General features: G+C 45.0%; 1 protein-coding gene across 2 annotated transcripts in view; it reads left to right on the top strand.

The window, feature by feature from the left end:
• PSAT1 (phosphoserine aminotransferase 1) overlaps positions 1-11,148 on the top strand; it is a 32,482-nt gene extending 21,334 nt beyond the window's left edge. For both annotated transcript variants that reach the window (XM_008537655.2, XM_070590674.1), the window contains exons 8-9: positions 9,140-9,277; positions 10,019-11,148. In XM_008537655.2, the coding sequence (XP_008535877.1) occupies positions 9,140-9,277; positions 10,019-10,124 (244 nt within the window). In that variant the 3' untranslated portion in view covers positions 10,125-11,148. The remainder of the gene's footprint in view (positions 1-9,139; positions 9,278-10,018) is intronic.
• Positions 11,149-12,184: the final 1,036 nt, after the last annotated feature.

Raw genomic sequence — 12,184 nt, 5'->3', positions numbered from 1 at the left:
CTCAGCAAAATGCCAGATGTGAAGCACCTAGTACACTGCCCGGCATACGAGGAGCTTAACAGATGACTTCTTCGTGTGCTTTTGCCCTTTGAGGTGGAGACAGGCGTATAAGGACCAGACTTTATGCTTTGTGTGTGCATGTTTGTACACGTATTTATATGCACATAATAAATACTTATACTGATTTATCAGGCCTGGATCCCCTTCTTTTTTTTAACATTGGCACTTGAGCTAACTGTTGCCAATCTTGTTTTTTTTTCTGCTTTTTCTCCCCAAATCCCCCCAGTCCATAGTTGTATATTCTAGTTGTAGGTCCTTCTAGTTGTGCTGTGTGGGACACCACCTCAGCATGGCCTGATGAGTGATGCCATGTCCGCGCCCAGGATCCAAACTGGTGAAACCCTGGGCCACCAAAGCAGAGTGCGTGAACTTAATCACTCGGCCACGGGGCTGGCCCCTGGATCCCCTTCTTAATGGCCATTACTCTTTGGGGTTCAGTCTGTTATAACAAAAATATCTGGCTGACAGTAACACGGGGATTTGCACTCTCAGAATTTAGTGGGCCACACAGGACAGACAAAACGATGCCTCAATCCTAACTTGTAACACATCTCCATTACCATTATGAGTGGGGGTGGGGATGTACTTTTTGGACAGCGAGGATAAAGCAGCGTGCTGCCGCCACCTCTGCCCTTAAATTGCTGGTTGCCTGCACAATCCTGTGAATTATTGGTGTGCAGTGACCCTCCAGCTACAAGCCCTGGGGAAGTCTGGCTTGGCTGGATGCCTTGGCCTTTGCGCTCCTCTGCCCCGTGCCCTCTGGGGGAAGGGGTGCACACTCTGCATTTCTGCTCGCTCTCTGGTTCTGGGCAACAGAGGCAAGTGCCAGCTGGGGGCTTGGTCCTGGGGAATCTTCTACCTAGACCTTGATGCGTGAGTGGGCAGGCCAGGGTGCCCCACCAGCACTTACTGGAGCCATTTTAACATGCATGATTAGTAGATGGTCCAAGGAGTTCAGAGGCAAGGACTAAATAATGAGGCATGGCCTCAGAGCGGGAAGTTACTGTTTTGGCTGGAGGGGAAAGGAGGGGTTTTGGATGAGCTAGAGCCTTGGGCGTGAGTAGAATTAGGCAGAAAAGAGTACAGAAGTATTTTTAGGAATTTGTAGGAACGCAGGGAATGACCCCTGCAAAGGCATTGAGGGAGGAAAGTACAGTGTCTTTAGGGGATGCCTTGTGCTGGGATTGGAAAGAAAGTGTGGAAAGGTCCGAGGGCATGTTTAATACGCTTGTTCATCTATCCATTCATCTATCTATCTACCCACTCATCCATTCATGTATCCATCCTGCCTTCCATCCCTCCATCCACCCACTCATTTATCCATCTATCCACCCATCTGTCCATCCATCCATCTATCTCCCCATCCAGTCACTCATCTCTCCATCTATCCACCCACCCATCTACCTACCTACCCACCCATCCATCTGTCTCCCCATCCAGTCACCCATCCCTCCCTCCATCCATCCACCCATTCATCTACCCATCTACTCATCTACCCACCCATCCATCCATCCCCCCATCCAGTCACCCAACCCCTTCCATCCACCCACCCATCCACCCACTCACCCATCCATCCATCCATTCATTCATCTATTCGTTCATCTATCCATCCATACTCCCATTCCCCAACCACTCACCTATCTATCCACTCACCCAACCACCCAACTACCTACCCATCCACCCACCCACCCGTCTGTCCATCCAGCAAATGACTCCTGGGCTAGCCTTGTTCTAGGCTCTGGGGATACCCAGAAGAATGTCATCTTTCCTGACTCCCAAAGAGTGCTCAGAACCTGCCTGTGAGTGAAAGCACTTGGCTGCTATTATGGAGGAGAGACCAATTTTTCTATTAGCTTTTGGCTCATATGTTTCTCAGGAGATGTATAGGTACAAAATGGGAGGACAGAAAAATTGGTGATGCCTCTGGAAAAAATCCGGAGAATTAGAAACAAAATAAAGCATAGAAGGAACACTGGGAATCCCCTGAATTTTTTTTCCCCTGAGGTCCTTTAATTCCAAGCACCCAACCTGGCGTTTCCCAGAAGGCAGCCTCCTGAAGCCAGGGTGGCAGGTGGGTTGTCTCCTGGGGAATCTGATTTCCTTCCACCCCGAGCTCCTCACTTAGGAAGAGTCTTGACCCAGAACCTGCATCCTCTTCAGAATAAACCTCTTTCTGAGAACTTCCATCCACCCCCTGGGCCGCCTGCCCAGAAAATGCCATCCTGGCTCGTGACATTCCTGTGGGACCTTGTTACTGGAGTCAAGAGCAGAATTTTGTCCCTCTCTCCTTGGTGTTTGCATTTGGACGCTCATGAGCTGTTTCTGTACTCACTTGGGTTTTCAGGAAATTTTTTACTTTTCTTTCAAACTATGGAAATACGTCCCCAAAAGACGAGGTGAGCAATTTTAAAAAGGAATTCTGAGTAACCTACAATTAGAATTTGCCACTTTCCCCCACCTTTGCTCCTCATTGTTGACCCCCCTTGGTGCCCCCTTGACATGTGATGCAGCACATTTACTGAACATGGTGCTGGACAGTTTTCTGGGCCTTGCGCCAGCCCTGCCATTGAGCCTGGCGGGGAACTCAGCCGTTGAAGTCCCCACAATCTTCTGTAGCCTGACCACCCAGACGGTGCTGGTGACTTCGAGTTAAGCCCACGTGGAAAGTGTAGCATCTTGGCCTCAGGAGTCCTGCTTTGCCACTTACTAGCAGTGGCCTTGGGCAAATGGCCTAACTGCTCTAGACTCGGTTTCCTCATCTGTACAATGGACAGAATGATAGTGCATACTTCTTACGACTGTCATGAGAATTAGAGGAAAGTGCACTGAATAAAGTATGTGATATAGGGGTTAAGAACATGGGCTCTTGCACTGGTTAATTTCTATAAAGCACTAGAAACAGTCCTTGGCACATAGGGAGCATTCCTTAAGAGTTAGTTCTTAATATTATTATTTGTGGTTATCGTGGAAAGCATTTAGGATGTTCCTGACATACAGTGCTTAATATATATTGGATGTTAATTTTAATATTTTAAAGATGTCCAAGTGATCAGTCCGTGTCCAGGTCTGAGGTCACCATCCTCACCACCTGCATGTGGGGACCAGGCCTTAGAAAAGAGGGAAGCGTGCGATGGGTTTAGTGACAAGCCGAAAACAAATGAAGCAGACAGAGCCCTCGGTGTTTGATGGACATTAATACATTTTGAGGTCATCACCACCCTGTGAAGCGACATTGATTGAGCCTATTTACAGCAGCACCGACAGGTTAAGGCAGCAGCTGGGGAGTGGGATCAGACAGGATATGAACGTGGCGGGGTCATGGGGGCTGGTTCCGGGGCTTTGACTACTACACTAGGGAAGTGACAAAAATAACAAAATGCAGGTGATGTGACTTTCTATTCAGAATGCAGGAATCAACGGAAAACCTTAGAAATGATCAAGTTCAGAATTGTAATGAGTTATGTCTAAACATATACAAGTCAATTACTTTCCCATACTCCAGAAATAACGTAACAAGGAAAAATATCCTATTTGCATTAGTTACGAAAATTATAAAATATCTAGGGGTAAATACAAATGTTCATTTTCGGAAGTTAATACAAAAGGATAGCTGAAAATTAAAAAAAATATGTATTTAAGAAAATATAGTGTTAACATACAACCTGCTCGGACACTGTAAAGCCACGAGCATAGCCATGGCAGTAGATCAGTGGAATGACAGAAAAGTCCTGAAACTGGTCCGTGTGCACTTGAGAACTGCATTTAAATTAGATGAAAAAGCGTGTTTGTAACTGATGTTTGAAGCATTGATAATCCTTCTAAACAAAAGTTAGAGTGAGATATTTGCATCACACCATGTCAAATTCTAATCAGTTGAAAAGATGCAAATGCATATAAATGCAAAAAACAAATATAAACATAGTCTAAGAAAATGGAGGAATTTCTGTATGAGTGTAAGGAGTGCAGAAGGCCTTCCTAAATAGGCCATAAAACTCAGAAACCACAAAGGAAAAGGCATATTTAATTATATGAAAATTTAAAAATTTTATATAGCTTAAGACTATAAACAATTAAAAGAAACAACAGACATGAGAAAAACTTTGTAGCATATATCTTATAAAGGTTACTATTCTCAGTACAGGCAAGAACCCGGAAATCAATGGAAAAAGAACCAAATAGAGAAGGGGTGGGCGGTGATTTCTGCTGGTTGTGAGCAAACAACTCAGAAGAAACACGGCTAAGAGATAAAGGACAAGGTGCCAGCATCTTTAGGAAATGCAGATTAAAACTGTGAGGTTTTTTTTGCTTCTGATCTGCAAAAATTAAAAAGATTGAGAACATCTGGTGTTGGCAAGGGAACACACTTTGGATATGTTGAGTATGAATTTGGACAATTTTAGAGTGAAGTTTGCAGCACCCATCCAAATTCAAAAGTCACTTGCTCTTTGACCAAGGATTTTGACTTCTAGGCATCTAGCCTCCACCAGTACTCTGCCCGGGCCCAGAAGTGTGTGCAGAATTAGGCACCTGCAAATCCGGTGCGGGGTACTTATGTAACGGTGAAAATGTGGAGACAGCCCAGGTGCCCATCAGGGACCCATCCGCACGCAGTGTGGAATAATGTGTGCATGGAGCGGGGCAAGGAGGTCTGTGTGAGCAGGCACGGAAAGATGACTGTGGTATGTCATCAGGCCAATAGAAAAAACGAGCAAGTGCTGAAAGGGACATACATATCTGTTATTCCACTTATAAAACACAATATTTATAAATACTGTGTATATGTGTATATCCATGTATATACACATGTGAACACACATACACATATGGATACGTCTACACACACATTTGTATGTCTAAAAATGCACACCTGAAGAATGCACACCAGACTTACTGGCAGCCGCCTCTATGGGAAGGGATGGTAGATCTTCATATTTTTAATCTAGATTTTGATAATCGTGTACAAATTTAAAATTAATTTTTTATTTAACAAATCTGGGGGGCTGGCCCCATGGCGTAGTGGTTGGGTTTGGCGTGCTCTGCTTTAGCGGCCAGGGTTCAGGTCCTCGGTGCACACCTACACCACTTGTTAGCCACGCTGAGGTGGCATCCCACATACAAAATAGAGGAAGGTTGGCACAGGTGTTAGCTCAGGGCTAATCTTCCTCAAACAATCAAAAAAAAAGAGAGAAAGATGGGCAATGGATGTTAGCTCAGGGTGAATCTTCCTCACCAAAAAAAAAAGATACCCAAAAAACAAACAGGTAGTTGGGAGAGGCCTAGTGACTATATTTTGTGGCTTCTCTGTCAGGATGCTCTTCACTCTTCATTCCCTTTGTTTCTGAGATATCCTCTTAGAGTGGACGGCACTGAAATGAACGGCTCTTAATCTGCCTGCAATGTTCTTGCTGTCCCCTGACCCTCACTACCTTGGTGAGATGGTCTCTCTGAAGTGGTACCTTCCCCCTCAGACATTCCCCTCCTCTGGTACCTTGGAAAGTCCTGGTGTTTCTCAGTGAGCATTCTAGAACACTAATCTGAGAGATGCAAAGCGTTTTTTAGTCACACACGTTTGGGGAAAGCTGTACGCCTATATGAATTAGCCTCCTGGGGGCTCATAATTCACATGAGCACAGGAGAGGCTCCAGGAAGTTGAGGAGTAAGGAAACTTGTTTAGCGGCGTTAATGCAGGATTTCCTAAATTTATATGGCCATGGAACCACTTTTCCGGTAATGCCATTAACACCTTCCACGTCAGCTTCCACCATGGGCATACTGGGAAACACTGCTCAGATGTTCTTCTTAAATCTTTGTAGTCCTTGGATTACCTGGCTGGTTACACACCCACCCAGCCCCACACTAGCCCTCTCAAGTCAGCCTGGGCACCTTCTCCTTCCTGCCCCCCAGTGTGTCCAGGCAGCAGACCCTGCCTGCCTCTGGAATTCAGTGATGACTCCTGAGATTGCAAACTCAAGCAGTGGCCAAGGGCAGCCCACAGCAGTGCCTGGTGTTCGAACACGGAGTTTGAGCTAATATTGGACTGTGGGAAGATGTCTAAAAATCCAGGTCTTTTATTCCATAATCCCTGTGTCTCTAAAAGTGGGAAAAAAGAAACTTCCATTGGGAGGGCCGTGTGTTTCAAGAAAAGAGGGAGAGCATATTTCTCTGGAAGTCAGGAATAGGTACTCACATTTAATATGTAACAGTGGGAGTTTGTGCTGAGTCTGTCACAGCTGGCCTGTTCTACTCATTGATGTGAGAACTGGGCCCCCGTTGCCAACAATAGGCCCTAATTCTTTTGACCTAGAAAGTTATTTGTAAGAGCTTTCTAACAGGTCTTCTAACCTCCCAATTTCTCCATCCTCCAGTCTCCTCTGTGTGCTGTAGTTTTTTCTCTGAAGTGAGGTTCTCATATTGTGCAAACCTGATTGCTGCCCATTTCTCCAGGCCCCATCCAGTTCCCAGCAGAGTGGATCTGCAGATCCCTTCCCACTCCAGGCTCTTCCGTTGGCCGGGAACCCACCCATCCTGCTGCATCAGAGAACTTGCCAGGGTCCCCCCTCCCTTGGCAAATGCTGGTCTTGGCCAGATCGCCCTTGCTTCATCTTTCCTGGCCTAACTGCTCCCATGTCCCCTCTGAAACCTTTCAGCCTTCTCTTGCAGGGCTCTCTGCTTCCACAATGCTTTGCTGTTACAGCACTTCGTGCGTGGAAGTTTAATTCCCTCCACAACCATCTCACTAGATTGGGAACAGTTAATTCCTCTTAATCTTTTCTTCCCTCACTCAGTCCCATCCCAGTGACACTCTTGGGCAGTGCGTCAATATTTCTTGTGTGGAGATTAATCTTCACTTTCTGACTTTTATGATGTCATGGCTTTTGTGATGTCATCTACTTTCATGGTAGCATGGGCAAATTTATGGGGTGGAGTGAACTGTAAATCCAGATTTTTAATTTTTCTCCCTTTTAAGTTTCTTTTCTTAAATTAGATATATGTTTTCTTTCTTTCTTTACTTTTCTGAGGAAGATTCACCCTGAGCTAACATCTGCTGCCAGTCTTCCTCTATTTTGTATGCGGGTTGCCGCCACAGCATGGCTCCTGAAAAGTAGTGTAGGTCTGTGCCTGGGAATTGAATACAGGCTGCCAAAGTGGAGTGCGCTGAACTTAACCAGCAGGCCACTGGGCTGGCCCCCAAATTAGATAGACTTTTTGCTGCTCCATCTCTTTAATTGGACCCTCACGTTGGGAACCTGAGGCCTTAGAATCTCAAAAGAGGGTACCCACTGAATTTTTAATTTTTTTGGTGAGGAAGATTCGCCCTGAGCTAACATCTGTGCCAATCCTCCTCTACTTTGTATGTGGGATGTCTCCTCAGCATGGCTGTTGAATATAGTAGCTCTGCACCCAGGATCGGAACATGCGAATCTGGACCACCGAAGCAGAGTGTGTGGAACTAACCACTTGGCCATGGGGCTGCTCCCAAGATTTTTAATTTAAATGTCAACCATGAAACCTACCACCTGGTGAGAAAGGGGGCCCAGAATTCAGGCTCTGCCTGTGGGTGTGCGTCTGACTCCCATTTACACTGACAGGAATTATGTAGGTGCCCTCAGGGGAGAGCATAACTCTTAATGGGGGCTTCCTCACTGCTTTATTTGCTGTTTAATTTTAATGAATCCCACCGTGTGGAAGTGTAAGAATGACACAAGATGTGTATGAGAAAATAGAGAGAGGGTTATTACATATTTTCTTCTATTGCAGAGTAGCGTGTCAGCTCTTCCATTTGTAGGTGATTGTCAGTGGAAAATAATTTTAGCTGCTCGTTTTCCAAATCAGAAACTGAAAGTCAAGTACTAACCTTTCCTGGATAAAAACTCACACATCATTCATCTTTGAGAGTCTGCATGAGCCCTGTGTAAGGTGCTGGAAATTAAAATAAAAAAAAAAGAATTTATGAAATTTAATGGACACATAGTATTTAATATGTTCCAGACATTGTTCTAAATTGTATCAGTTATCTTTGTTTGCATCACAGAATACCCCAACATGGTGACTTCAAACAGCTGCCATTTTCTTTGTTCATGATTCTTTTGGTCCACAGCTTGGGCTGGGCTCAGCTGGGTGGTTCTGCTGCTGCTCCACCTGGGATCATGTATTCAGCCAAAGTCACCTGGAAATTCACTCAGAGCCAGTGGTCTGAAATGGCCTCACTCACATGTCTGGGAGTTGGTGCTGGCTGTTGGCAGGCCTCTTGTTTTTCGCAGGCTAGCTTGGCTTACATGGCACAGTGTGGGAGACGGCAGGTGTAGAAACTGGGTGCCCGTGAGGCCTGCGCTTGGATGTTGCACAGCATCACTTGTGTTGCCGTCTCTTGGTCAAAGCAATTTATAAGGCCGGCCCAGTTTCAAAAGGTGGAGAACTGGATTCCACCTCTTCCTGGGAGGGCTGTAGAGATTTTGTGACCTTTTTTAAATGTACCACAAAAATTCTCTATAAATACTGGCTCACTTAATCCTCACATCAACTTTGTGAGGTAGGTTCCATTATTCTTCCCCCTATTCAATAATGAGGAAAGTGAGGCACAACAGAATAGCTTAGTAAATTGCTCGAGGTCACACAGCTTGGGACAATACAATGTGGTAAGTGCTTTGAAAGCTACTGCTCCTTTTTAAGTCTTTCAGCCACTATTAGGACGAACGTATTTTTTTCTCTGTAGCCTCATAGAGAAAGAGTCACTCTCATTGCTGTGTGGCTCCCATGTGTTAGAAGCTTCATGTGTGTTGTACCACTGAACTGTCAACATCTAGTCTGAAATGGAGCTATTATAGTATTCCGAATATTCAGATGAGGAAACTGAGGCTCATGGAAATTAAGTACTAGTCACACAAGAGAATGCTAACTCAACTGTTCCCCATGCAAGAAAGATCTCCCTAAGTAAATTATAAATGTCCTGGAGCACATCTTTTTAAAAAAAATCTCCTGTTTGCATCTATAGAATGTTCTTAAAATATTTTCTGTTGATTCGTTAATGACAGGCTACACATTTCAGAAAAGTGGCTGGAGTGATGAACGTGTTTTTCAGGTGTCCAGTGGAGCCCAGGAACAGAAGCAGGATGAATATCCCATTCCGCATTGGCAGCCCCAAGGGAGATGATGCTTTAGAGAAGAGATTTCTCGATAAAGCTCTTGAACTCAACATGATCTCTTTGAAAGGGCATCGGTGAGTGCACATCCAGGAGGTCAGCGGAGAATTGGTTTACTTTTTCAAATGCAGAATGAAACGTCTGGGAGCCTGCCCAGCTTGGAGTAGCAGTTGTTATAACTTGTTGGCAAAGGCCAGTTGTTACAGGGGTAACCCTTCCTCCTGTTGCTTCTAGAACCCTTAGCATGATTCCCCAGCCCAGACCATGGAGCCACATCTTTCGGGGGCCTTTGTCAAAATCACCTTTGAATATCTCTTAAATTGCTCTTACAGCAGTTTCTAGAGTTTTCCGTCCCATCTCTGATGAGGCTGGTACAATCTTGTTTCAGTGTTGCTCCAGCTGAACATCAGCTAGAGTAGTTAGTGCTGAGCGCTCTATGAAAATTATGTGTCCCCACATGTGAGAATGGCAGCGGTGGGGCTCCCACCCTGCAGGGGTTGCCGGCGCCTGCTCCCTGTATGGCAGCCTCATCAAGTAGCATGCTGAGCAAAATCACCCACTTTATCTTTTCTTCTCCCCACCTTGTTTTTATCTTTGCCAAGAGCGAGTAGTTGAATTAATCTAGGCTACATGTGAGCATGATGGACCTTCCCTGAATTTGGGAGAATTTTCTCATCACTGAGATGTCTGAAGCTCTTGGCCACCCCTAGGGGCCCTCGGGTGGGAGGTTGGACACAATGTTCTCAGGTACTGCAACTCCCTCATGAGAGTTAGATGCTTTTGTTCTTAATGGCTGCATCCTTGCTGCGTTGTTCTAGGTCTGTGGGAGGCATCCGGGCCTCTCTGTATAATGCTGTTACAATCGAAGATGTTCAGAAGCTGGCAGCTTTCATGAAGAATTTTTTGGAGATGCATCAGCTGTGAACACATCCTAACCAATATATACTCTGCCCTTGAACAATGTACAAAATGTAAAGTAACTTGGGAAGGGCTACAAAAACTTAGACACGGTATTTTTCTCGAACCAATATGTTTATTATAGATTCTTTTTTAAAGAACAGCAAAACATCCACAGCTGTGCAAAGCTGGTGGGACTCAATGGAAATCTTAATATAACTTGAACTGGAAGCATTTAAAAAATCTTCCTCTTGTTTTTCTAACAAATTCGGGCTTATTTTGTCTTTGCTGCTACTTTTTCTAGCTAGATCTCAGTATTCAAACTTGCCTGTGGGCTTAATTATGCAAATTGATGTTAATTATTTCTGGAGACACACAAACACACAGCCTGGAGCGTGGGTGGGGCCCACTGGGTGCTGAATCTTGATCCTTTCAAAGTGACAGCAGTGGAATCTCAGCAGCTGTTAATTCAGGTCAACATTGACCATGTGATTTTAGGAGTTCTGTGCTACAGGGCAAACTGGAATCTTTCTTGATACTGTTATTCTAAGAGATAGAAGTGACATACTATATGTTTATCTAGCAAGGTCTGTTTTTAATACTGAATAGTTTATATCTCTATGCAATGTATTTCCACTAATACGGTTCTCGGTGGTTTATGTAGAGACTTTGAGAGTGTGTTAGCATCCTTGCACTGTGCCTTATAGCACTACATTCTCAACAGTGATGGCCCTCCGCTCCGCCTTCCTTTTTAAGCTGCTTCCCAAGATTAAGCTCCCTGATTCACTTGTACTTTCCTTTCCGTGGGTAGCGGAGGAGGTTGGTTGGTTGGTTGGTTGGTTCTTTATTTTTCAGTCATTCCATTAAGCTGAAATCCCCTGGTAAACCCCCTCATCGTTTGTTCACTTGACTGTTCTCTTCGTAGTGTTTGACCAGTGATGCTGTGACTTCCAGAAGATCTTTGCTGAAGACTCTTTTCCCCTGTTGTGTATCCATTGTCAGTATTTTATGTTGAATATGTGAAAGACATTAAAGTCCTAAAATACCCAAACCTTTGTCAGTGCATTTCTTTACCTGCTTTTTAGACTGATTGTTCTTTTAAGAACTTTATGATGGCAAAACTTGAATCTAAATGTAGCCTCTGATCTGATAAGAGTAATTTAGTCCAGCCAAAGGTGTGGGACTCAGTCCTGTGCATCCATTGTCTATAATGGTTCAGCGCACTGCGGTAGCTTTCCATTGGCTCTTGGAATGGGCATTCTCAACAAACCACCTGACAGCACAGCTCACGGTGTAAAGTTCTGTGACCTCTGTCCCACATAGGCCAGAAACCTGCCAAGAGGACAGTTTCGAGCTCTCTTCGTATTTTGTTGGACCGTGGAATGAGGACTGTGCTGATCTCATGCCAACTCTATGCCAATTAGTTGGGTTGTTACTTGGGTTCCCCTGGTCAAGGCTAAGACTCCTCAGTCTTGGTTCTCTCATCTGTAAGAAGGAGGATTGAAATAATTCCCTCACTTATCTCAGGGATGTTTAAGAGCTGAAAACAAGGGCTCGATGCAGGATGTGAATAATAACCGCAATAAATGTTTAAATAGGAGCCAGCCAGTCCCCGGAATCCAGCTAAGTGTTCACATAGGATAGCACTGAGTCTACATTACCTCCTTCCTCATCCTTTCGTATGATGGTTGCAAGTCCCTGTGGTTTGTACCAGCCCCTAGTCTCTAATCTCCACTTATTTCCGTTCCCTCTGCCATGGCCAGCTCTGCTGTGATCCCTCAGCGGGTTATTTCGGCCGCCTCATCTGTGCCTCCCAGCACAGACAGTGGGACTGTTACTTCCTCTCGTGCTCCTCCTTGATAGATAAAAAGCCCAGGCTTCAGCAGTCACGGCTTTCTAGAGTCTGATCTGGCTGCCTCTTTCCTATGTTTGTGGTTCTTGGAATGCGGCTTGCATTTGCCCGTGCCATCACACGGAAGCCTGGAGTTCCTGCCCCTGCTTGGCAAGACCAACTTTCTTCAAGACACCTGCCAGCCTTGTTGGTGTCTCCATTGGAACAATTCTCTTTTCCTTTGTTCTTACAAGGG

Source organism: Equus przewalskii, chromosome 22 (genome assembly GCF_037783145.1).
Source record: "Equus przewalskii isolate Varuska chromosome 22, EquPr2, whole genome shotgun sequence".
NCBI lineage: Eukaryota > Metazoa > Chordata > Mammalia > Perissodactyla > Equidae > Equus > Equus przewalskii.
The sequence above is the reverse complement of the archived record's forward strand: the minus strand, read 5'-3'. Positions and strand labels throughout refer to the sequence as shown.